We start from the raw sequence: 23,830 nt of genomic DNA, 5'->3' as shown, positions 1-23,830 counted from the left end.
CCCTACTGAATTTATATTTTCCAATCTGCTCTGAAACAAAGTGTTTTAGAACTCTGAGGGAAAAAGTACCCTCGGCTATTGGATTGCCGTTATCCTTATCAATGAAAACCCAGATATTAATTTATTGATGGGTGGACGGGCCAGAGAAGAGCGCACAGGAGACGAATCAACAGTTCAGGACTCTCTGCATGTAACTGGTCACCACCTTGTGCCACGCTATGGCGCAAGGAACAGCGAGGCAAATGCAGCAACGCCATACAGCAGCACAAAGAGCGCCATGAGCCTCTTTATCTCAAATCCCCTATTCCAGAATGCAATGAAATAGTACATGGATGCAAACACAAAGCACATGAGCGTCGAAAACGTCCCCCCAATCACTTCGCAAAGCTTCTGCATCTTCGATACATTCATGGCAATTATGAAGGACAGAAGCATTATGAACAGACTCGTCACAAATCTCAGATGCTGGTATTTCCCATCCACAGAATACCTCGTGTCAAACAGGTCAAGGAAGTATGTTCTGCACGGGTGCGTCTGTAGCGGAATCGACATTGCCACAACAAGGAAATAAAACATAGGAACCATGTTCTTCATTCCCTCAGGCAGGCCTTCAAAGAAGTTCTCTCCCATGCTGTCTCCAAGAGCAAGGTAGTTGGTGAGCCCAAAAACTATGTATACCAAAGATGCCACCACCAGCACAAGAAGTGCAGTTATCTTCAGCGCTGTCTTGTCGCTTACCTTCATCTCGTTCTGCACGGAAAAGATGTTCTGGTGGCAAGTGAACCCGAACACAAAGCTTCCCAGCTCTCCCAGGTAGTTCTTATTCTTCGCCTCGGTGTATGTAGGCACCTCTTCTACATTTGCATATCTATACACCGACAACAGCACAAGACTCATGACTGCAGCAAATCCAAATGACGACGTGTACTTTAGCCTATCGATCCTGTGCATTAGTACAAACGGAAACACACACGCCACCACTCCAAGCATACACAGGGTCGGATAGCTGTTCTGCAGTCCGAAAATGCTTTTTACCGTTCCCGGAAGATTGTTCTTGAGCAGAACAAGATATGCCGTGCATACTAGGAAGCACTTGAGAGACACAGTCACATTCACAACGGGCTGCAGTGGGGGGTAGATGTATCGGGCTATTGTCGACATCGAGTTGTCCAATCCATAGAAGTCGTTCAGGTCTATGTACAGCCACAGCCCAAGAAGCGATGCCAGTGCAGAAACAGATGTCAGTAGAATCGTGTACCAAACCCCATATGTCTTGAAGAGAAATGGATATCTTAGTATCCCAGAGCCCAGAGTTGTCTTTATCAGATTTATAAAGATCGACCGGCATTCCCTTCCTGGTTTGTTTCTTTTCATATCTCAAGGGCTTTCCGATATTTCAGATAAGGTGGGTGCCTCCTGGAAGTATCCAGCTGGTTGGAGTCTCTCCACTGCTTTGCAGATAGAGACCATCAACAATTTTCCTTCTTTCTACCAACCCCTTTCGGATGTCCAAGAAAACAAATGCTGAAGCACCTACCAGTGCTAGAAAGAGCCTTACTGAGCACAGGTACTTTGGAGACCCCTCGTATACCACGAGGATTCAGAGAATCATGGAGTCGTACACGGTGTTCCGCGAGTGCATAAGAGATGGAAACTGCCTGTACGTCTCCTATGCTATTGCTCTTGCAGACCTTGTGGCACTTGAAAAGGCACCTCTGCTGAGAGCCGTGACTGCTGCATTTGATAAAACAAACTCTATTCTCCATCTGTACAACATTGACGAGCTTGGATACAGTGGATTCCATGACTCGTTTATTGAAGTCCTGGAGGACATGGCCGGCGGAGTCAGGAGGATCGAGGACATCCATCTGTATTCGCTGTATGACTGCGTTGCATATCTTAGGCTTGTCGTTTCGACAGAAATAAAGTCGAATCCGGACGAGTATCAGCCATACATCCCGGAAATCGACGTGGGTGCGTATTGTACAAGGTTTGTGGATCCCTTCTACCAGCAAGCAGGCTGTGTGGAAATATGTGCCCTCTCAAACAGCATACCAATAAGAATCCATGTTGTGGACGTCACCAAAGACAGTGAAGATGTGTATGGAAACCATCCGCAGAAAATCTCCATCCTCTACACCCACGGGCATTTTGAGCCTATATACTAGGCGGTGTAGATAGGGGAGAGCATGACGCCATCTTCTTGATAAAAGCCTCTCTTTCCCAAGGGCCTATGGGGGTGAGGCATGCCATAAAGAGCAAGAGAGTGGCCAATGTCTGGGACAGAAAGAAGACAAGAGTAAAAAGCCCGGAAAATGCCTCGAGCACCGGTGAGAACCCAAGAAATACCGAGGACTTTCTGCTGAACCACACTCTCAGACCGCCATACAACATTATTCTTGACACAAACTTCATCAATGACTGTATAAGGAAGAAATACGACATCAGGGAGCAGCTGATGAAAGCAGTAAATGCAAGCATCAAGATATGCATTCCAGACTGTGTAATTGGGGAGCTGGAAAGCCTGGGGAGGCCTTTCCGCGTTGCACTTGCATCGATAAGAGACAGCGACGTCCAGAGGCTCGAGTGTGATCACAAGGGAACCTATGCAGACGACTGCATCTTCAACAGGGTCTCTGCACACCGGTGCTACATCGTTGCAACCTCGGATGTGGCGCTAAAGCAAAGGATAAAGGCAATCCCCGGGGTTCCACTGATAACATACAGGGGGCAAAGATGCTTCATTGAGCGATTTATTCCTGCGACGCTCTAGAGTTCGAAATAAAGCAAAGAACTCCTATTCTAAGCTGTGTATTGTGTATCCATGGATCCTAGGGCCGACTCCTACAAGAAGAAGATTCCCCACCCAAGCAATATCCGAGATGTATCCATCCACGGTGATTCTCCGAAGCTCCCTTGAATCCCTGGTGTTTATGATGGAAACCACGTGTTGAGAGGCCTGGGCGACCACATGGTCATTGTACATTACCACCCTGCTGCTGAATCTGATGCTTGTCTCTACAAACACAGACTCCTCCTTGCACTCCACAACCAGTCCAGAGCATGATGTTCCAAGTATTCGCACATTTCCCCTTGTGTCTGCTGATGTCACGTTGTGCTTGACATCTCTTGTCCTGAATGTACTTGTAGAAATGCTGAAGACTCCTATCCTTCCGTCCACACACACGAACTCCAAATCATCTCCGCATATCGAGGTTGATGACACAGGTGCCTTGAACTTGTGTATCATCAGGAGCCTGTCTCCAAACACATAGCACTCTCCCTCGTGCGTCCCAGCAGAAACAACACCGCAAGAGGAGGCAAGAGAGGTTATTTCTCCATCCACCTTGAATAGGACATCTCCCGACTCCAGCGACAGGACCTCTCCACTTGAGTTATAGATGTAGATTCTGTCTCCGTAGGCCATTCCCCGGATCCTCATGTACTCGGTTGTTCTCTTCGGCAAGATTGTTCCATTTCCGTAAGTATAGGCCCTGAGCCTGCCTCCATAGGTTCCGCACCATATCTCCGATGGACTGCCCCTTGCCACGCTCAGAAACGACACAGAGTCTTCAACCTCTGTCGTAACATCAGGGGCACAATGCTCATCAGGCTCATACTCAATAACCACCCCTCTTTCCACCTCAAGGCCTCGCGAGCTTATCTCCTCAGCCAGACATCCCTCAAACTGCCGGCCATGTATGTAGAGCCTGTATCCTCCGTCTCCGCCGAGCACAGACCCTAAATAGCGCTTGAAGTCTCCAGAACAGAAGGATGGGCTTACGTGCAAGGCATGATGCTCAACCTCTGGATGCTTCCTATCCACAAGCTTCACCAGAACAGTGTCCATGGGTCATTCTGTGTCATGTCTTTTGGGCAAAGAGTCGGTAAAAAATAACTTTAATAGCGCATATTACATCCAAGACATATGTCTTGGGTCAATCTGGGCTAGCTTGAATGTGTCCATCCACTCGCTAATCATCGAAATCATGTTGTAGGTTCCATCCTCGCCTTTCCCAACCATCTCAGAAATCCTGCTCACAGCCTCGGAGCACACTCTCTTGAGCCCGTCGCCTTTCATGTCTACAAACATGCCCTCAAGCACAACCTTCATCAGATCTCTGTACCAGTCCCCCTCATTCAGCATGTCTGCATAGTGGTACATGATCGACAACATCGCCCCTTCTATCCCCTCTTTCCTGAAGAGCTTCTGGTAGCTGGGCCCTATAACTCCGGCGGCCCCCTTCCCCTTGCTCAGCCCTTCGGTTTCTTCGCAGCAAACAACCCTGTTCATAAAGTGCCCTGCTGACCTGGTGGCAACAAGGTTCCTGGGTCTCCGGTCCACAATTGAGAACGTGTACAGGAAGGCGCTATTGGTCGAATAGCTCGAAAGAAGTTTGCTCTTGAACCCGAAGTACCCTCCCAAGCTTCCATACACAAGCCTGAAGTAGTCGTCGATGTAATTGGTTGCCTTGAAGGTGTTGTACACCTTTCCATAGGCTATGTATCTCTGGCGCCTCGAAATATCGTATTTGTAGGTGCATGGAGCAACTCCTTCTCCCTTCCCGTTGCATCCAAGGCACGAGATTTCGTTTCTCCTCAAACCGTCGACATATGTCTCTCTCTGCGTCTCAATAACCATCCTGGCGTTGTTGACAAAATTCTCACCCAACCCTTCGTCTCCAGAAGATCTCTCCCTTTTCCTTATGTTGGGGCATTCGTCTCCCACGCCCCTTGTCCTTTTGTCCTTGGTAAGCCCCTTCGACAAATCATACCTGCTCTCGAGATCCCCGCAGTCTCCTTCCTCCACTTCGTAGATCGAAGCAAAGCAGTTGAGGTAGAGAAGCACACACTGGTCAATGCTTACATTGTACTCGCTCAGCCCCTCCTCCAATATGGAATCTATGTAGTGTACCGTCTCCTTGATGCATTCTAGGACAAGGACCTCGCTAACAACAAACGGAATAAATAGCTTCAGTTCAGCTCCTCTTCTGCTCAGATCCGGATTCTCACCCATGGATTCGTTGACCATCAGCGATAACTGAGGAAGAGCAAGCTCGGAAAACCTTGTCTTCAGGAGCCCCTTCATTTCATATCTATACATCTTCCCATCGCTTCCTCTCACGTGAATTCTATTGCACCCCATCCTCTTCCTGTACATGTACGACTGCCTGGGCTCAAACATTTCTATGTTTACAAGATTCTTATAGGTGCTTCTTATCTCGGAATACTGTCCAAACATCTTGTGCTCGTGGTTCGATCTGTGCAGTAGCATGTTGACCTCAAACTCCTCGGAGTTGCCCATCTTGTAGAAAGACTCCTCGACCACACTCTGGATCCTGCTTTTGAACCGCACCATCTCATCGATATTCTCCAGTGGGCAGATGCACTTCATTCCGAGAATCGAGGAGATGAGGTCTTCCTTAAACCCTTTGCTCAGTGAGGAAAGAGAAACACGGGAGATCAGCTCGTTCAGAAGCATGGCCTGGTCTTGTCCAGACGGAACAGTCCCGTGGACAATATGGGATACTGCACCATTGAAGATCTTTTCAATCTCTAGATACACAAGCTCCTCCTCCTTGAAGGCATGCGAGTTGAACGAGTTGTGAAGGTAGTGAAGAATCTTCCAGAACTCCCTCCCAAGCCTCTTGCTTTTCACCTGGTTGTATATCTGCATGATGTTTTCTAGGAAGAAGCTCTTCACTTCCGGGAGCTGCACAGAACCGAGCGGCCTGGCCTTGTTCTCCATCTTAGGCCTGCACATTTGCACCTCACATCCTACCTTTCCTTCTACAGGGACAAGGGTCCTTCTTATTCTTTCCCTGGCAGCCTTAAGAGGACCTGCAATCGCCTGTGGGTGTTCCTCGGATATCTTGGCGAGTATGATCTGCACCAGCTCAGCATCTTCCTTTGACAGCAACCCTATCAACTGGGGGATAAAGTATATGAACCTGGAGATATCGATTTCCTGAAGAACCTTGTGGAACATGTCCGTATCGCACAGAGAGGAATGCTTATCCATAAGCAGAATCAGCTTGAGAATCCCCTTCCTTGCCTTTTTGCCATTGCAGTACACAACTGCTTGGAGTAGCGCGACAAAGGCATCTTCCTTCGGCCCCACCCCCTCACCGTTGATTCTATTAAAAAGAAACTTTGCCCATGTGAGCCAGTTTTCCCCAACAACATTGCATATCTGTACAGACTGCAGGTAAAACTTCTCAGCATCAGAAAACTTCCCAAGCTTCTCACTGAACAACCCCCTGAAATTGAACAGAACAGAGCTCTGTGAGTCACTGAAGTGCTGGATATTCGTTGACCCGCACTGCTCAACGCCAATCTTGTACTCCTTCTTTCCAAGGAGACAGAGAAGCTCATACACAACCTTTTGAAATACATCTCCAACCTTAACGCTACTTAGGTCAAACACCTCCTTCAGATGAAACAATGCAGCATCATAATATCCGTGCTCAATAGCAGCCTTTGAAAAGCCATTTAGTGTCTTTGCCAACTCGTTCGTTCCCTTGGCGATCAGCTCCTTCTTTACCTTTATGCTGCCTTCAATCATTTCTTTCGGAGAAAACAGATGGGATGTCATGGGGACCCTTCTGCCTGGAGAAGCCGCCATCTCCTCAGCATAGCTTCTTCCAGGAGCCTTGTATGCCGTTTCTCCACCGTACGTCTTCTCGATCATCCCTAGCCTTGAGTATGCATGCCTTCTCCATGTTCTGAACAGACTCCACTGCTCAAAGACGTCTTGATCAGACGGCTCCTTATCCTTCCATCGGAACAGTATTGATGTTAGAGACTCTGCCCCGTCTATCCTATCGTTGAATATGGGCTCAGCCTCAATCATCTCTATTATAATCTGGAGGTACAGGAGAAACCTGGACCCCGCGTTGCTCCCTGCAGGATAACTTCTGAGCTCTAAAATGTTCCTTTCCAGAATCTTTCCGATCTTCTCCGCGGAATACTTTGCATATGTGCTTGCAAACGCATCGTAGAACTCCTTCTCAAACCCGTTCTTCCCGGTGTCAACCATGCTCTTGAATCTCTTCAGAGCATCCTGGTCTGTAAAGCTGGAAAGATGCCACAGAGACTCAGTGCTCAGCGAATAGTCTCCAGTCTCTATCCCTGCCTCGTAGCACACATCCCATTGCTGCAGCTCTCTTGCACATCTTATCCACTCATCCTGCCATTTCTTGTACTCATTCTCGTCAAACGATATCCTGTGCTCCCCTGCCTTTTTCTGTATCTTCTCGTAGAGATCCTGCGCCTCCCTTGTCTTTCCAACCTGCTGAAGGAAGTATGCTTGCATCGTCTCAGGGAAAATGCACACAGAGCGAGACATCCCATAGTATCCGTCAGAGTCCATAAGCCTTCTATATATCTCCGCCTTCTGCCGGTCATCCACATATCTCAATAGTGTAAACCATCCGTCTCCCCCTCTAAACACCCTGATCAGCTCAGATAGGTCGTCTACATATCTGTAGATGGGCTCAAGTCCCCGGACAAAGGCACCTAGAAGCTTCCCGTCTCCTGCAACCTCAGAACAGAACCTCATAAAGCCTCCAAACACATTTCTGCACTGGTCTTCATCAAGCCCAGACACCACAATCCTTATCATTCCAGCAAGCACAGGAAGCAGTGAGTCGTCAAAGTGGTACAGAATATCAAGGAGGTCCGGCATTGTTGTCCTCGATCTATACAGATCAATGTCCTCGAGAAGATTCATGACCAGCTTGAGTCCGCTGCACTTGTCCACAGATCCTTTGGAGGCTACCTCTTGAGACATCCACGGATACCACCCGGTGCTCATTTCGCTTTTGTAGTACTTATCTGCCACTACTTCGGTCGTGTGGTACGAAAGCATCATCATGGCAACGATGGTGTATCCAACTTTCGTGCTGTGTCTCCATTCCATGTCCAAAAGACGCAGAAGCCTCAGGTACTTGTTTGCAGGAAGGCTGCGGTTCATTAGATCCAGGTATCCACTCCTTAGAACCCTGCTCCTCGAGCAAAGTCCCCTCATGAAAAACCTCTGCAATCTATCTGGAAAGACAATCCCAGAGTGCCGATAACTGTTGAAAACTGGGAGCAGCATCTCACTCAGGAATTCTGCGTCATATCTCCTGTTGTCCAGGAGATAGATAATCTCAATCTTGTCTGCAAGGGTTACCCTGGAGTCAGACATCAGGAAATTTACCCTGCTTACCAAAGATTCCATGTCCATAGAGCTGTCTCCGAAGACCTCCAGAAATAGCCTGGTGACCGAGGACACAACACTCTTCATCCCTGAAGACCGCGACAGAACATAGAATATCTTTTCAAGTCCTCTGTCCACATGCCCACGATACATCTCACTTCTACTCTTGCTGGGGTCACCAAGTAGGTGCCGGAGCACTGCCAGGCATATCTCCATATCCTCGGCATCATTCGAGTGCCACTCACCACCTCCAGCCTCAATTCTTCTAGCCACCCTATCACAGAGTATGCAGAGAAGGTTGCACAGTGTACTCCAATCATATGCAACAACGCCCAGCTCCTCAGGAACCGTCCTGTAGCCCCACAGCAGATTGTCTATCAAATACTCAGCAACCTGGACACTAAGAGCCCTCGACTTGAAATGCGGCCCCACGATCGAGAAGACATTACGAAGAAGACGATTCTTGTACTCCTCACTCTTCTTGCTAGACACCTCCATCTCAACAAATGCAAACACATTATTGGGATTCACCCTCTGAGGAGAGTACTCCACCAATTCAAAGACAAGCTCAAGATCATACCTTCCAAGCACTTCCTCAGGCAAGTCCGCATCCGTATGCACAAACCTTACATACATAAGCGTGTATGTGTTCCTCATCACCAGGTCATACTCCACACATTCCTTCGGGGGATACCTCTTATACAGAGCCTCAAACAGTCTGAACCCCGTCCTCTGCTGCATAAGGCTTTCAGAGTTGAGAAGCTTGTAGATAGACCCTATAAGCTCAAGCCCAATCTTCTTGCTGATGAGTGCCGGGCGAGATAGAAGCAGAGGAAACAGAATCCACAGGCTTGTCTTGAACCGCACCTCAGATCGGAGCACAATCAGAATTATCTCCTCAAAAAGAAGAGGGTCGAAGGCATCCACAATCTTTTCCAAGCAGTACAGAGTATATTTCCTGTCCTCGTATGGAATCTTAAACAGGATCTCAAAGTAGACATATAGAGGCTCAAATGTGCACAAGTAGTACAGTAGGATTCCCCTGATGTTTGTGTTGTGCAGGTTTTCCTTGCAGTACCCAATAAGCTCCGGGGAATTGATGCCCATCTCTACAAACAACTCAATCACTAGATACCTGTTTTCTCCCAGGGAAGATCCCATCTGAGAAGATACCCGCTCGCTTCTCTTGTCAATGCCACGAACAACACCTCTAAGAGCCTGTAGAGAAAGCCCCTTCGCAAGGTATTTGGGGTCAATCCCTTCCACACACACAAACCACGGATCCAGCTTAAATAGCATCTCGAGGCTCTCTATCGAAAACCTGTTGATGCACTTGTCTATCAGACCCTTCATTTCTGCGGCATGCCGCGCTTTGGCCTTCACATCGCCATAGATCCCAAGAACAACCTGGATGTCCACAGGCTTCATCTCATATCCAACAAGATCAAGAAACTTGTACGAGTGCACAAACACATTTCTGTCTATGGAGTCGTTTCCTTCCAGCCTACAGTATATCTGCGATATTCTCTCTGCAAGCCTATCCTTCATCCCAGATACCACCTCCCTAAGCCTTAGAGAGTCTCTGCACATGCGAGAGCACAGGTTGTAGGCCGACGGGTCTTGGATCCTCCTGAACACACAGCTTATGAACTGCGATCCAAGTCTCTCCACATACCTGACCATCTGAGGATGCATCTTCGATGTGTAGCTTCTGACACACCCGTCAAGCACAAAGTAGGTTTCCAGGATTTCATTGCACAGGGATTCCTGACTTTGTAGCAGAATTCCTATTTCATATGCCTTTGCCAGCATCGAGTACCTGTCATTCTGCGCTATAATTGCAAACTCCTTCGGAACCCTGAACTCCTTCAGAATCTTCAGAACTAGCATCCCCACCCGGGGATTTTCAGGGACCTCTGGTAACAAGTGCGCGCAAAGCAGCATGTTAAGGACTTTGTAGTCAACCTTCTCAGACAGGCACCTTTCAACCTCCTCAGACACCACTCTTATTGTCTCCTGGGGCTTTGCCTCATACGCTGCCCTGAGATAGTCCCTGCTATCGTCAGACACATACTTTAGCAAATATAGAATCCCTGTCCTTACCTCTTCAAAAGACCTTCTATACTCAATGACAAGTAGATAAAACTCTCGTATCCAGTACATCAGCTCTTCCGCTTCGTTGTTGAAGTGCGGAGAGCGTGCTTCCGTGTGCCCGTGAACCCTCCTTTTACAATTGCCACACAGGACGTCCATTGCATCCTTCAAAACGAGCTCCATCAGATCCCTCATAGATAGCTCAGACAACCTCTTGTAGATCCCTCCCAGGACAACTACCAGATCTTCCTCGTCGTCCATGAGTTTCTTTTGGCATCCACAAAGCTTCTCGCAATCTACTTTGCCGCTCCTCTCTCTGTAATCAAATCCCATGTAGATTCCTGCCCCCTTCCACTCGTCGTTGCCTGCAATGTTGTCCAGAAACTTCTCAATAAGATACTTCATCTCACAGTCATCAAACGGACATCTTCCCTCTCGAACACAGAAGATAAATACCTGAAGGTGCATCATCATCACCGTCCTATTTCCAATAACATATTCCTTCTTAAAGTGTCCAAACACAACATCTTTATATCTTTCTAGAAGCTGAGGTGCATAGCTCTCGAATATCTCTCTCAACACAGTCTTTGAAAACTCAACAACATCCCTTCTGCTGTCGAAAAGCCCCACAACAAACGGCCTGAAGTGAGACATCATGAAGTACTTCTCCGTCCCTTCAGAAAGCAAGTAGCCTCTGATTCCCCTGTACCTGAACCTCAGAATAAAGATAACAAGCCTGAGAGGAAGAGAAAAGTCTTCCAGCTCCCGTGGAAGAAGATACAGGTATGTGCATGAAAACGCATCTTCGGGAATTCGGAGGAGAACCAGCTCCCTGATCGGCATGCTTGCAGTAAGACACATAATCCCATTGATTCCTGAATCCCTGCACCTCCTGTCTGAAGATCTGCACATGGATTCGAGCTTCGAGAAAATCGCTCCATACATCTCAACACAAAAGTCCTCAGACCTGCTTCCAAGCAACTCGTACATCTGGACAAACATTACAGAGAGGATCCTGAAGGGCATCGGATTTCCAACGTCGGAAAATGACTCGACAAGTGCATCAAGGAACGTGTCCGTGTCAAAGAGAATCTTGTACCTCTTACTCTTAAGCTTATAGAACGAGAATATCCTATGAACCATCACCGATCCGAAAATCGAGTGGAGGAGCTCCTGGGCCTTCTTCTCAAGTGGGGTTCCATGACAGCTGAAGAGTGCAAGAATTGCATCGTAAATGTACTGGGCTAGATGCCGACTTTCCGAGCATCTCCTGCCGCATATGGACGAAATGGCGCCGTGGACCGAATACACATGGTCCAATGCATAGACCACACTTCCCAGCCTCTCCATCTCATCAAGAAGGCCTGCACAGCATTCCAGCACCAAATCCCTTTTAAAGAACCTCCACCCAACAAGATGGTAGATCACCTTTGTCATAAACTTGAATGACGCATTCACTGCTTCCTCATCATCACACCTGGGCCCCAGCCTCCTAAACCTGACAAGGAACCCTTCACATCCAAACCCGCCAGCAGACATATCAAAGGCTCCTCTTATCTTTTGCACCGCATCAAAGAACAGAAGATGTGCAGGAACCGCATGTTTCTCGTCAACAACCAGCCTGATGAGCGCCAAGTCCTCGTTCATTTCCCCGGATTCCTCGCCATCCTTGATAAACACCCTATGGTAGCTCTTGAGTTTTCCGAGTATCTTCGAGCACAAAGACGATACAGAACTATCCTTCAGGCCGCACACCACATTCTGGAGAATACTCTTCCATGCCTTTTCAAGCCCCATAACCTTTTCTGGCGTCGAAAAGTCAAGGACATATACAAGAATCGACAGCGCTCTGACCCTTATTGCCCCTCCCAGCTTCAGCGCCTTTTCGATGGGGCTTATGAGAAGCTGGATGTCCGACTCAAGCAGATTGATGCTTATTGGTAGTGCAAATATCATTCCTATAAATATATCCTTGCCCTGGCTCTCATAAAGCTTCATGAGGTGCTCGACTATCCTTCCAAAGTTGTCGAAGATGTACTTCTGGAAGAAGCTACTCTTCTCTGCCATCGATCCAAAGCTGTTGAAGATCTCCAGTAGAACCTCGAAGTACTGTATGTTCCTGGGATCCTCGGTCATCAGTGTCGAGATGATCCTGTGCATGAAAAATGTATTTACTCTCTTTATCTTCTTTATGTCATTCCCAAAAAACGGAACAACATATCGCATTGCTTTCTTGACAAACCCAAAATTCCCGCCCCTGAGCTCCTCAATCAGACGTGGGAGTATATATGTACCTAGCGAATTTCCTAAGACTGCAGAGTTGCTCATCAGCCTCCATGCTCCAAAAAACCCTGCATTTCTTTTGCTGTATCTCAGGATCCGTTCAGAGCAGCACCTGACTATGTCGCTGGCAACGTGCTCTCTGATGAGAACCAGTACAGAGAAAAACTCTTCGATCCTTTGCTCCTCGCACAAATGTTCGTGGGAAAGCACGTCAAAGGAATCCTCAAACATCTCGTAGAGTATGTGGGTCTCAGACATCGAAAAAACAGCAGTACTTCCCGACTTCTCCAAAACCCCAATCCTTCCAACTACCTCTTTAAATCCAGAAATGAATCTTCCCATCAGCCTCCTGAATTCTTCTTTTTGGCCAGAACATCCAAGTTCAGCCAGCCTCTTGATTCCCTCAAACCCATTTCTCATGTCGTAAAAGCTTCTAAGGTAGAAGCTGCAAAGCTCCTCCACAGCACCAGTTCTGCCTCCAAAGCATTTACACATGCTTTCCACTGCCTCTAGGCTTGTCCTGATAGTCTCAATGTGCTGCACAACTTCATCGCATATCCTTTCCTCAAATAGCAGGCCTTTATTGCTATCTCCTGAACTCTCTTTACATAGCCTCCCAACCAAGGAGCAAGACGAAAAGAGAACATTAGACACCCTGGATCCGAACTCTATGTATGATGTTTTACTGAGACTTTCCTTCATATAGCCAAGTATTTCAGACAGCATTCCAATCCCCTTGGCACTTGTTGGCAATGCATCAGGTGAAAACAGAAACGGAACCATGTATATCTTGTCTATCATGGGGAGAGCCATCTCTCTGCTCGCCAGGCACATCTTGGTAAACAGCGTGTATATCTCGCCCCGGAGATCTAGGAGCTCCGAAGGGCAGTAGTACATCCCAACAAACGCTGCCTCAGAAGCAAACATCCAATACGGCCCAGACTTCGATACCACGGGAAGCTGCTCATATGTCAGCTTCAGGAGACTGCATATTCCAGAACACATACTTATCGAAAAGACCCTCTTATGCCCCACCAGGTCCATGAATCTCCTGCTCTCAAGAATCCTCCTGATGTTTCCATACACACAGGCTAGAAACTGGTCAACCTTAGTGACATGATATTCCAGCCCATGGAAAAAGGCTCTAGCATGGTTCAGCATTTCCGTAAGCGTAAACAGAGACATTTCAATAAGCCCCTCATCCCCATTCTCCATGTTCACAAAGAGGTCGTGGATCGTCCCGAGAAGAGCTCCCACATGCACATCCACTAGGTCTCCACTAATAACCCCAGACCTGCTCACCGAACCAAGCGCCTTCAGTGACAGAATCACGTTTGGAAGGTTGTCATTCCGAAGCACGTCATGGAGAGCATGCACCAGCCCTACGCTCCGGACATCCTTCAAGATAAACTTGTTTAGAATTCGAAGAACAGTGTATCTCGATTCGTTTCTCCCAGAAATAAACGACGACTTCTTCTCAGGTTCCGTACTGTTAAGTATCTTTGTGGCAAGCATAGCCAGTGATTCCAGAAACTCCTGTGGGAAAAAGAGAGTTTCGAGGAATTTCCCACTCTCCACATACTTCTTAAGCCTGCTAATCTTTGCCTCGTTTGGCTCGCTACCTGTAAAAAGCTCCTTCATCATGGGCTCCTCCTTTTTTTCTTTCTTCTCCAAAAAAAATTGCCTATTCTCTGGACATGGCGTTGTCGCAAGGGACAGTACGATGAAAAGTCTTTATTTATAAACTCCAACTCCATCTTAGCATACCCTCGTGAAAGGCAGTCCTCTCACATCTCCTCTCCCTTTTCCACCATACCTCTGAAGATGTCAAATGTTTTCCTCTTGTTGATTATCCGAACCTCCTCACTCTTGACACTGTCTTCAGACCTCTCAAAATATCCAAGAACATCTCTGTTCTCTTTTACATAGTCGACATACTCCGCAGGCATTTCATAGTGGGGCGCAAGGTCCTCTAGATCGCTACACAGGCTGACTATCTCCCTAACCACGCCAACAGGAAACTCAGGCAGGGCCCTGTTGTCGCAGATGCTCGACAGCAGCTCAAACCTCCTGGCCACCTCCAGAGACACAGACTCTATACGGCCCGTGGAGACTTCCTTGGCAAACCCGATCCTCAGGCTATTCTTGATGTAGGATTTCATCGGGGCTTATGCAAGCCCGACAACTTCTTCCGATGGCACAAACTAGGCCCTGGAGATGGAGCAGCAATTTATCCTCAGACTGCACGAGTCGATAAAACATGTGGTAGATCTCGGAAACTCAACAATAGACATATGCGACGACAGGTCTGTCGTTCTGACCCACAATAACAAGAAATATCCCGGGATAGTTGTAAGACTTCCATGCATAGTTGAGTCCCAGAAGACCATGGACAGCCGGCAGCACTACAAGGTTGCAGACATATCCACTCTTGTCGTCGTGTATCCCGACGACAGTTTCGATTTTGATAAGGAAAGGGAGATGTACGAGCTGAGTGGACTAAGCCCGCCACTGAAATACGTGAAGGCAAGGAGGTTTAGAAAGAAGAGTAGCAAGATTGAGTATGTTGAAGAGATTGAGAAGAAGGTTAACGATCTGTTGGAGAAGGACATGAAGGCCAGATCTGTTGAGGTGGTTGCAAAGGAAGAGAAAGAAACTTCTGACGATCTGGATGTGTTAGCAGCAGAGATTGAAAACAAGCTAGTGGACAACGCCGAGGCACACAAGGAAGAGGTGCAGAGCCGTCCCGACGAGATTGGGGAGAAGAAGGAGGAGCAGCCTCGGAATGAGGAGATTGAGCGTTTGGAGAAAGGGATTGAGGAGAAGAGGAGGCAGATGGAAAGTGCGCTGAATCCCATTCTCCAGAAGAGGTTTGAGTCCCAGCTCAATGTTCTACTGAAGGAGCTTGAAGACGTGAAGAAAGGCATGGAGATGGAATAGAGGACGGGCCTGTATGAATAAATGCTATTCTGCTACAGTAGGATTCGGATCTTGATTAATTCGGCGATTGGATGGATGATTTGGAGGATGAAAAAATTACTCCTTGGGGTTTTGGATGAAGTCAAACATGAACACTAAGATATTGAGGCTTGCTGTTGTGGAGATACTGTCGCAGAGTGGATTTGACAAGACAGCAGACCAGGCACTGAATGTCTTGACGGACATCCTGAGGTACTACATCGAGCATCTTGGGTGTAGGATGAGGAGAAAAGGCGAAAATGGAATTGTTCCTGAGCTTATATGCAGATTTCTTGTTGATGAAGAGTATGGAGAATGCGAATACCAGATTCCGGAGCTTCTGTCTTTCCTGAGGTACCAGGTGACTGTGAAGAACTATCTGAACGACAGATACAGCGTGGGGAGCGAGGAGTCTATTCTTCATATCCTGCGGGTTCTCCCGAAGAATGCACAACTTCGGATGGTGATGAGGAATGGAGGCAATCTAAACGACATGAACGAGGTTGAGAAGGAGGTTGTAGAAGAGGACGTGAGGCTTGACGAGTTTACAAAGGAATTTGTCGAGTCGAGCCTACAGAAGGCGGGGAAGAGAGAGGTGAGGGAGTATAGACTTGAGTCGGTGGATCTTATTGACGGGGAGCCCGCAAGGAGGGTGAAGATTGGGGATGGAGAGTTCAATGCGATCCTGGATCAGAAGCAGAATGGAATTGATTTTCTGGAGGAGCCTGGAGTGCTTGCAAGGGACTTTGCGATCTGGAACAATCGGCATGTTTTCAAGGGATACGAATGATGGGTGTATCTGCTTTGGTATTAAATGTACTCTTATTGAGTGTGTTAATGTGGTGGGATTTTTAGCTTTTCTCCTGCTACCCCATGGGTGTATGCTCGAATTGTTCCTGTGAAGACTTTGCAGAAGACACGGCGCAAGGGGCGGTCTACTGCACGACATGCGGGATGGTGCAAGAAGAAAATGCAATAGTTGCATCGCTGAACTTCAATACCGAGGGCCCGAAGGCCACCCTGAATGGACAGATTGTTGGGATTGACTCGAGAAACGTTGGGACTGGATTTGTTGACTCAAGCTACTACATCAAGAACACAATAGGCGGGATATGCGCATCTCTTGGGCTTGGTGTGGACCATGTTGAATGCTCATTCAGATGGTACAAGCTTCTCCTCCAGTACAACCTGAGCAAGGGGAAGTCGATTCTGTATACCTTAAGTGCATGCATCTACATTGTCTGCAGGCAGGAGAGGACGCCGCACATGCTGATGGACTTTTCGAATGCACTCCACATTGATGTATTTAAGATAGGAAAAAGCTTTTTGAAGATAACTAACATGCTTGGGATTGACATTCCACTGATTGACCCGTCGCTCTACATGCCACGGTTTGTTTCCAGGCTCAGGTTTGAAAGCAATGAGGTGCTGGGGCTTTCTCTAAGGCTGATAAGCAGAATGAAAAGAGACTGGATTGTTGTTGGGAGAAGGCCAAACAACCTGTGTGGAGCGGCTCTTCTGATCGCGTCCAGAATAGTTGGGGAGGAAAGGAGCATATACGAGATAGCAAAAATAGTTCATGTTTCTGTAAGCACGATAAACAAGAGGCTGAAGGAGATAGGGGACACTGAGAGTGCAAACCTTAGCATTGAGGAGTTTAATGCGACATGGATCGACAAGGAAGAGGATCCTCCTGCTGTCAAGATGAAGAGGATGGAGATGGCAAAGAAGCAGGAGTGCGAGTCTGGGAGCACGGAGACGCTTCTGTACTCGACGCCTCAGAGCAGTATCGACAGCGACGCCTCGTCTGATTCGGAGGAAATCGAGAGAAATATCCTTTCGCCTGAAGAGAGTAAGAAGAGGGAAATCGTGTGGGAGGAGATGTATGGCGACTTTATGAGGGAGCGAGAGAAGAGGATGAAGAGCGGTGTTAGGAAGGGGAAAAGAAGAAGAAGGAGCGAGGAGTTTGGATCGATAGTCGAAGCATTCAGAAGTCTGGATAAGAGGATCTCTGGAAAGCTGAACTACCAGGCAATCGAGAGCATCTTTGATAAGCTATGAAGTGCAGGAAGCACCAGCCAGTTGTCACTTGGATAGCGGATGGCCCGGCTCTGGAATTTGGCGGCTTTTTATTTACAGGGTGTAAAAGGGGGCCTAAGGGGAAATATATGAAACAACAAGATTATTTACCATGGGAGACGAGGTCACGCAGAAGATAGAGAAGGAGGTGGAAGATCTTCAGGGAGCTCTCAAAGACCAGCTGAAGACCCAAAGAGACCTTGGAGACCTCGAGGCGAACTTAAAGTCTGAAACGTTTACGCTGGAGAGGGCAACTGAGGAACACAAAGCAGCTGCAGAAGAGGCCAAGAACAAGCTATTCTGGAAGAACTTCAAGTACTTTCTCATTGCAGGGATAGTGGTGGTGCTACTTTTGTTCGGGATTTTTGGAAACATTTTCAAGAAATGACCAAGGATCTTGCGTGCACAAAGCTTTTAATATGTTTGATAAAGCTATTTCTTACTACCCATTCTTGATGCAAGAACTATCTTTCTCAGCTTGAAGTCCATTATCTTCACTGTCCGTGCCAGGGCTGAAGATATGTTCGGGAACGGAGGAGTGCCTCTCCGGCAAAAGACATCCGACAGCTCCCTGTGTATTTTCCCAAAGTTTATTCCATGCTCTCTATATATGTTGGATGTCCTGAGGTCGTTTATCTGTGGGCGGCTTGATAGCCTTTTCTCAAGAAGACTTCTGTTCAGTCTCATCATTCTTCTGGCGTTAGTCCTGCTTGTCTGGGCGTCTGCCACTTTCTTGTTCCTCACAGGGAAGTCCAGGTATTTGACCACCTCGTACAGAACATCGTTGTTCATTTCCAAGATGGTTCGGAGCGTTTAAAACCGCCTGACAGACATGGCCCAATCGTCTGTATCCAGAGAGTTATGAAGCATGACATCCTGGATTTGGAATACCCATTTGGCAGTGGAGGATTTGCCAATTAGGGATGATGAGCCTTGTGGAATGGAACTGAAGTTTGGATCCTTGCGGAAGGACACGCGCATAAAATTTACCCCTTCTATCGCCCTGCTCAAGAAGAGATGAAGCTAGAAGACCTGTTTATTAGACTGAGAAATGACCCGTCTGCGATGCCTGAGATAGAAAGAGAGATCCAGAGGTGTGTCGACTCACCAGATCTTGTCCCTGTCAAGGAGCTGATGAACTCAACAATTCCAGAGGTCAAGTTCTATGCCTTGAAGATTGTTGAACATAGAGTCCGAAACAAGAAGATGGCCGGTGTTGTCCCTGCGGAGGAGATTGAGCTTATGGGAGGAATGGTGCAGATGATTGAGGCGGACAAGGCTGCACAGGTGTTTGCCCTTCTTGGGATTTACGAGTGGCCCTCCAGCTTTCCCCAGTTTTTCTCGATCATCATAGACCTCCTGTCACACAAGAAAAGAATGGGATACAAAGTCCTGGAGAACTTTCTCTATCTGTGCAATTACAGCCAGGAAATCAATGAGGAAAGGAAGGACGAGCTGAAGAGAGGATGCGCTGTCATGTCACACGCATACATGCCCCTGCTTGATGACTCGATGGCCGAGTATGTCATCCCGATACTCACGGAGTCGCTTAAGATGATGCCTCGGACGTTTGATTGCAGCATAGTTCTAAGGAGAGGGGCCGAGTTTCCCGACAAGACCATCGAGTTCCTAAGTGATGGAATGGAGATGCTAAGGATAGAGGATGTCATTGACCTCGCATCCAAGATGGACATTTCATACGGGATGATCATGTGCTTTAATGGCTTGAAGAATAAGGCACCCCGGGTTCGGAACCTCAAGAAGATGTATGAGTATGTCTTTAAGGGTCTAAGGAAGGACTTGATCACATTTTCTGCATCCATCGAATTCTGGACAAAGCTCTTTGGGCACGATGGGTCGGAGGAAATAGTTGGAGAGGTACTAACAGAGGTTGTTTCGATCTACCTCAGCATTGATGAGAGACAGGGGACGGAGATAGAAGGAGAGGTGTTTGGGCTGTTCAATGCCATCTGCAGAAACTATCCAAGCTCTGTTATCGGGTTCCTGAGTGTCAACGGAGATTGCATAGGACGGAAGCTAGCTCTTCACTTTCTAAAGAAGCTCTTCGGGACCTCTTCTCCATCAAATGTTCCTAGTGGCTTTGCGTTTAAGGACCCCATTCTGCGCTGCTCACTGTCTGTTTACAAGAAGGATATTTCTGCCATAGACTATATCCAGTACTTCGACCTCAGCGAAAAGGAGGCCTGCAGGCTGGTTATCAGGATTCTGGAGCTGTTTCCGCTGACGGATCTTCAGCTTGAGCACATATTAGGGAGGTGCAACGCTCCGGACAAGACCTACACAAACGAGGTTATTGTCGAGTGTCTTACAAGGCTTGGACGTGAGGAACAGTTCACGGGGAGATGGACACACGACGAGCTCATGAGATTCTTCTTCTACATGAAGAAGTGCCCTGAGAAGTTCCGCCACCTTTCAAACTCCTACTATAGAGTCTTTTTAGAAAAGGCTCCTTTTGACAGATGCTTTGCTATTCTCAGGATGCTGGGGAATGTCCCCGAAGAGATACTTCGAAAGATATATTCGGACCTAGATACTTATACATTCATAGATGTTTCGTGCTTCAACAGGGATCTCCTGGGATATTTGGAAAGCCCGGGGCCATTCATTCAGAAGGAGGTTAGCAGACTTGTGAACGAGTGGAGTATTTCCGAGGACCCTGCAGACCTTATTGTGTGTGTGAAGTCTCTGGTGCATGTAATAGGCCATACATCCAGTGTCTCAAAAGATCACAGGTTCTGCCCATACATCAACGAGCTGGTTGAAGTCCTTCAAATAGATGACCAGACAGTTGTGAAGAAGGTGTCGGAGACATTCAATGCCCACAGTGGGCCATTTGATACACGCAGAGCTGTCTATCTATTTATAGTATCATACAACTCAGGAGCTCTTGAAAATGCACATCCGTCGATTGTGTCGTCTCTTACTGTATGCATAAAACAGGAGGATGGAGCAAGGGCCTTCAGCGATGTCTTGGGAATAGACCAATCAACATGCATAAACCTGAGAGAAGATGTGCTGAAGTCCCAATCAAGAAAGGCTCAGAGCCTCGTCAGGGTCTTTTTACAGAACTACAAAGGAAAGCCGCTTAACTCCCTCTACGCAAACGACTTTAAAGTTAAAGGACAGAACTTTCTTGAGAAGATCCCAAAGAAAGATGTTGAGCTTGAAATCGAAAGATCCTTTTTCGAGGACGGGGTGCAATAAAAACCTTTTAATCGTCTGCAGTCTTCTTCTGGAGACTCGAGGTTGGTACTACATCGAATACGGCCAGGTTTCTCTTCTTCAGCTTCTTTCCAAAGAACTTAAGGATTTTAGCCTTACGTTCGTCAACCACATCACCTCCTTCACAGACAGTATAGTCCTCGCTCAGCTGCATTTGGTCGTCCTTCGTGTTCACTGGGAGAATTTCAGCCATCTCTTTGTTTCGAATCACTTGTTTCTCTATAATTACACAGTCCGGACAAACATCATTTTCCTCAAGGAAGTCTTCATACTGATATGATCTCGCCTTTTCGATAGCCTTCTCATCCCCAAACATCAGGAAAAATGAGTCCTTGGGCATCGAAGGCATGCTGTACATAGCTCTTGCCATCTTCTTTCTGACAAACAGAATTTTGGCCTCTCCATCAAAGTCCTCTCTGATCTTCTTGATCGTGGCATTCGACATGCCCGGATTTTCAATGACCGCAACAAGAGGATACTCCTCTGCATACCTCCCGATCTTCTCCAGCCCTGCATGCCTTTTTTCCTTGCTCTTCTTTGCAACTGCTCCCATTCAGGGGTGGTAAAATTTTCATAAACGGTCTCCATCTAAATGACATCAAGCCTTTTCATAAGAATCAGTATGATTGTAGAAGATACCAAAAACATCACAACCAGGAGCCAAATAAACACAATCCCTGCCTTTGGTCTGGCAGAGAGCTTTGAGTGCATCCCAGGAGCCCTTAGGCTGAAAAGCTGGGCATAGTCCTGGCTGATTCTAAACCCGCTTTTCTGCCCTCTTCTGATTTCCTCCGCTGTGCTTTCGATCTGTGCAATCAGTCTTTTTCTTTTCTCCTCGTCAGCCATGAAGCTCATGAACCTTCAACCTCGTAAGGTTTTATTGCCGTAAGGAGAATAAAGGAGATCCCTCCTCTCGATCCACAAAAGGGGAAATTAAGGAGTACCGGCCGTCACAAAAGCATCCCCCAAAATGGCTCCTTGTTTCAGGTTTTATTTTTAAGTCCTCAGAGGGAAGGTAACAAATGACCTTACTAGAAGAAAGGCTAAAATCCTTTTTCCAGCTCAACAAGGAAATAATACTCCATGGAGAACTAAGAATTGCAATGGGAAATGAGGCATGCGACCTGGACTCGTTTATAAGCTCGTTGGTGGTTGCATATGCAGAAGATGCTGTCCATGTTGTTAACATGAGGAAGGAGGTCTTCATGGCCAAGGGAGAGATGATGTGGATCTGTAGCAGGTTTGGAATAAATGTGGATGACCTGATATTCCTGGTCAAGCCGACGCTACACTTTTCCCCAAAGGCAAGAAAAGTAGGGGCATACTTTGATGTCGAGGGCAAAGAGTGCCCTATATCTGGGAAGAAGATAAAGCTCCTCCTCACCGACCACAACAGGCCTGTCGAGGTATTCGATGACTGCGAGATTGAGCTGATCATAGACCACCACACGCTTTCCGACCATGTCTTTCCTGCAAAGAGAATATACATCGACCTAGATGTCGGGTCTGCAACCACACTGGTTTCAAGGTATCTTGGAGAGGATCTGACAAGGAAAAACCACCGCACTGCACCCAGGAGCAGGCCTCCAAAAGACGAGGAGAGAGAAGCCCTGTGCTCAGCCTTTGCTAGGCTCCTGCTTGTTCCGATTCTGATAGACACCGGATTCCTAAGGAAGCGCACAAGTATCTTCGATGTTGTCGAATACAAAAAGCTAAAAGACTTGGCAGGCGTGAGGAGAAAGGAGCTGAAGAAAGTAGTCCGGGCCCTAAAGTCTGCCCGCAGGAACGATTCCGAGCACGAAACAGACCTAATCCTCCAGAAGGACTTCAAGGCATTCCACTACAAGAAGTTCTTCTTTGGAGGGTCTACAGTGAAGTATCCATTCGAAGACTGGGCGGACAGGGAGGGAAAAAGCATCAGCGGCCTCCCAGAGAGTAGAACAGGAATGGCCCTGATGCTGCAGATCGAAGCCTTCCGAAAGGCAATGGGGTTGGACTTCTTCTTTGTGGCAACCAAAAACAGGGGAGTGAGGAGCATAATCTTTGCAAGCTTTCCTTTTGTGAAACAGCTCGTTAGGAAAAGCAAGATGAAGAGCATCGAATACAAGGGACTGGAGTATTACTCTGCAAACAAGAAATTGACAAGGAAGATTCTTGTTCCCGAAATAGTTAAGATAATCGACAAGCACACAGGCGATCCAAAGCGAGACAAAAAAGGCTCGTAATAGTCCAGGGCTTGCCGTTAGCAGAGGTAATCATAACAGGTTTATTACAAACTTTCTAATAAAAAGTCATCTGAAAGAACCAGGTGTCATGTCGGCAGACATGTCTCTATTGAAGGAAATATCAAATCCCCTTCTATAATCGCTCATGTGAGGATTACTTAGAGGCTCTGGAGCTTCCCCTCCCACCACCCTATGCTCCTGGGAATAAAAGTTTTGGGAGTGTGAGCCTCCCATCTTCTCGACCATGTCCTCCATCATCTGTCTTTCGTCTAGAACATGCTGCTTTGCATATGCATCTCCCATCCTGGGAGCAAAGTCTTCTCCGCCATGGTGCATCTTGCTTGGCACCAGGTGGTTGAACGGGTGCAGAAGATCGTTTCTTGGGACAATATACACGAGGAAATCAAACATCTCAGATGTCTTCACTGCAGCAGTCAGATCCGACTTCTGCAGTATCCTCCTCTTATTCTCTTCGGTGTTTATCCATGCACGAAGAGTAAGCTCCTCAATAAACTTCTCCGTTATCATAGAAAACAAGACAGGAACCTCAGAGGCGACCATCCTGACACCCTCTTCGATCTTCATCAGGCGTTTTATACGTGCAAGGGGAAGATTCAGGTCCTTCAGAAGGATTCTCTCTTCCATCGCCGCCTTAAAGGTTTGGTGCCAGAACCTGCTGATTCTTTCGTCTAATAGGTCGTACTCACTCCTCATCCTCCCAATCATCTATTTCCCCAATTAAATA

The 23,830-nt window shown here is 47.3% G+C and overlaps 16 protein-coding genes across 16 annotated transcripts; 8 read left to right on the top strand and 8 right to left on the bottom strand.

Moving 5' to 3' along the window:
* Positions 1 to 216: 216 nt before the first annotated feature.
* ECU05_0580 (uncharacterized protein) lies at positions 217 to 1,374 on the bottom strand (the record flags this gene model as incomplete). Its single annotated transcript, NM_001041266.1, has 1 exon — positions 217 to 1,374. The coding sequence occupies one exon, from the start codon at positions 1,372 to 1,374 to the stop codon at positions 217 to 219; it is 1,158 nt and encodes a 385-aa protein (NP_597400.1).
* Positions 1,375 to 1,505: 131 nt separating this feature from the next.
* On the top strand, positions 1,506 to 2,168 carry ECU05_0570 (uncharacterized protein; the record flags this gene model as incomplete). Its single annotated transcript, NM_001041265.1, has 1 exon — positions 1,506 to 2,168. The coding sequence occupies one exon, from the start codon at positions 1,506 to 1,508 to the stop codon at positions 2,166 to 2,168; it is 663 nt and encodes a 220-aa protein (NP_597399.1).
* A 65-nt stretch (positions 2,169 to 2,233) lies between these two features.
* Positions 2,234 to 2,773, top strand: ECU05_0560 (uncharacterized protein; the record flags this gene model as incomplete). Its single annotated transcript, NM_001041264.1, has 1 exon — positions 2,234 to 2,773. One exon carries the CDS (start codon positions 2,234 to 2,236, stop codon positions 2,771 to 2,773), a length of 540 nt encoding a protein of 179 aa, NP_597398.1.
* Positions 2,774 to 2,797: 24 nt separating this feature from the next.
* ECU05_0550 (uncharacterized protein) lies at positions 2,798 to 3,850 on the bottom strand (the record flags this gene model as incomplete). Its single annotated transcript, NM_001041263.1, has 1 exon — positions 2,798 to 3,850. One exon carries the CDS (start codon positions 3,848 to 3,850, stop codon positions 2,798 to 2,800), a length of 1,053 nt encoding a protein of 350 aa, NP_597397.1.
* A 63-nt stretch (positions 3,851 to 3,913) lies between these two features.
* On the bottom strand, positions 3,914 to 14,224 carry ECU05_0540 (uncharacterized protein; the record flags this gene model as incomplete). Its single annotated transcript, NM_001041262.1, has 1 exon — positions 3,914 to 14,224. The coding sequence occupies one exon, from the start codon at positions 14,222 to 14,224 to the stop codon at positions 3,914 to 3,916; it is 10,311 nt and encodes a 3,436-aa protein (NP_597396.1).
* A 143-nt stretch (positions 14,225 to 14,367) lies between these two features.
* On the bottom strand, positions 14,368 to 14,742 carry ECU05_0530 (uncharacterized protein; the record flags this gene model as incomplete). The annotated part of the gene is made up of 1 exon (NM_001041261.1): positions 14,368 to 14,742. The coding sequence occupies one exon, from the start codon at positions 14,740 to 14,742 to the stop codon at positions 14,368 to 14,370; it is 375 nt and encodes a 124-aa protein (NP_597395.1).
* A 55-nt stretch (positions 14,743 to 14,797) lies between these two features.
* Positions 14,798 to 15,520, top strand: ECU05_0520 (uncharacterized protein; the record flags this gene model as incomplete). The annotated part of the gene is made up of 1 exon (NM_001041260.1): positions 14,798 to 15,520. The coding sequence occupies one exon, from the start codon at positions 14,798 to 14,800 to the stop codon at positions 15,518 to 15,520; it is 723 nt and encodes a 240-aa protein (NP_597394.1).
* Positions 15,521 to 15,635: 115 nt separating this feature from the next.
* ECU05_0510 (uncharacterized protein) lies at positions 15,636 to 16,328 on the top strand (the record flags this gene model as incomplete). Its single annotated transcript, NM_001041259.1, has 1 exon — positions 15,636 to 16,328. One exon carries the CDS (start codon positions 15,636 to 15,638, stop codon positions 16,326 to 16,328), a length of 693 nt encoding a protein of 230 aa, NP_597393.1.
* An 83-nt stretch (positions 16,329 to 16,411) lies between these two features.
* ECU05_0500 (uncharacterized protein) lies at positions 16,412 to 17,599 on the top strand (the record flags this gene model as incomplete). Its single annotated transcript, NM_001041258.1, has 1 exon — positions 16,412 to 17,599. One exon carries the CDS (start codon positions 16,412 to 16,414, stop codon positions 17,597 to 17,599), a length of 1,188 nt encoding a protein of 395 aa, NP_597392.1.
* Positions 17,600 to 17,729: 130 nt separating this feature from the next.
* ECU05_0495 (uncharacterized protein) lies at positions 17,730 to 18,005 on the top strand (the record flags this gene model as incomplete). Its single annotated transcript, NM_001041257.1, has 1 exon — positions 17,730 to 18,005. One exon carries the CDS (start codon positions 17,730 to 17,732, stop codon positions 18,003 to 18,005), a length of 276 nt encoding a protein of 91 aa, NP_597391.1.
* Positions 18,006 to 18,049: 44 nt separating this feature from the next.
* Positions 18,050 to 18,409, bottom strand: ECU05_0490 (uncharacterized protein; the record flags this gene model as incomplete). Its single annotated transcript, NM_001041256.1, has 1 exon — positions 18,050 to 18,409. One exon carries the CDS (start codon positions 18,407 to 18,409, stop codon positions 18,050 to 18,052), a length of 360 nt encoding a protein of 119 aa, NP_597390.1.
* Positions 18,410 to 18,634: 225 nt separating this feature from the next.
* On the top strand, positions 18,635 to 20,842 carry ECU05_0480 (uncharacterized protein; the record flags this gene model as incomplete). Its single annotated transcript, NM_001041255.1, has 1 exon — positions 18,635 to 20,842. One exon carries the CDS (start codon positions 18,635 to 18,637, stop codon positions 20,840 to 20,842), a length of 2,208 nt encoding a protein of 735 aa, NP_597389.1.
* A 7-nt stretch (positions 20,843 to 20,849) lies between these two features.
* ECU05_0470 (uncharacterized protein) lies at positions 20,850 to 21,413 on the bottom strand (the record flags this gene model as incomplete). The annotated part of the gene is made up of 1 exon (NM_001041254.1): positions 20,850 to 21,413. The coding sequence occupies one exon, from the start codon at positions 21,411 to 21,413 to the stop codon at positions 20,850 to 20,852; it is 564 nt and encodes a 187-aa protein (NP_597388.1).
* A 35-nt stretch (positions 21,414 to 21,448) lies between these two features.
* Positions 21,449 to 21,715, bottom strand: ECU05_0465 (uncharacterized protein; the record flags this gene model as incomplete). Its single annotated transcript, NM_001415621.1, has 1 exon — positions 21,449 to 21,715. One exon carries the CDS (start codon positions 21,713 to 21,715, stop codon positions 21,449 to 21,451), a length of 267 nt encoding a protein of 88 aa, NP_001402563.1.
* Positions 21,716 to 21,882: 167 nt separating this feature from the next.
* Positions 21,883 to 23,085, top strand: ECU05_0460 (uncharacterized protein; the record flags this gene model as incomplete). Its single annotated transcript, NM_001041253.1, has 1 exon — positions 21,883 to 23,085. The coding sequence occupies one exon, from the start codon at positions 21,883 to 21,885 to the stop codon at positions 23,083 to 23,085; it is 1,203 nt and encodes a 400-aa protein (NP_597387.1).
* A 66-nt stretch (positions 23,086 to 23,151) lies between these two features.
* ECU05_0450 (CCAAT-binding factor) lies at positions 23,152 to 23,811 on the bottom strand (the record flags this gene model as incomplete). Its single annotated transcript, NM_001041252.1, has 1 exon — positions 23,152 to 23,811. One exon carries the CDS (start codon positions 23,809 to 23,811, stop codon positions 23,152 to 23,154), a length of 660 nt encoding a protein of 219 aa, NP_597386.1.
* Between the last annotated feature and the right edge of the window lie 19 nt (positions 23,812 to 23,830).

This window comes from Encephalitozoon cuniculi, chromosome V (genome assembly GCF_000091225.2).
Source record: "Encephalitozoon cuniculi GB-M1 chromosome V, complete sequence".
In the NCBI taxonomy this organism is placed as follows: Eukaryota; Fungi; Microsporidia; family Unikaryonidae; genus Encephalitozoon; species Encephalitozoon cuniculi.
Note: the sequence above shows the minus strand (reverse complement) of the source record. Positions and strands in the feature narration are given on the sequence as shown.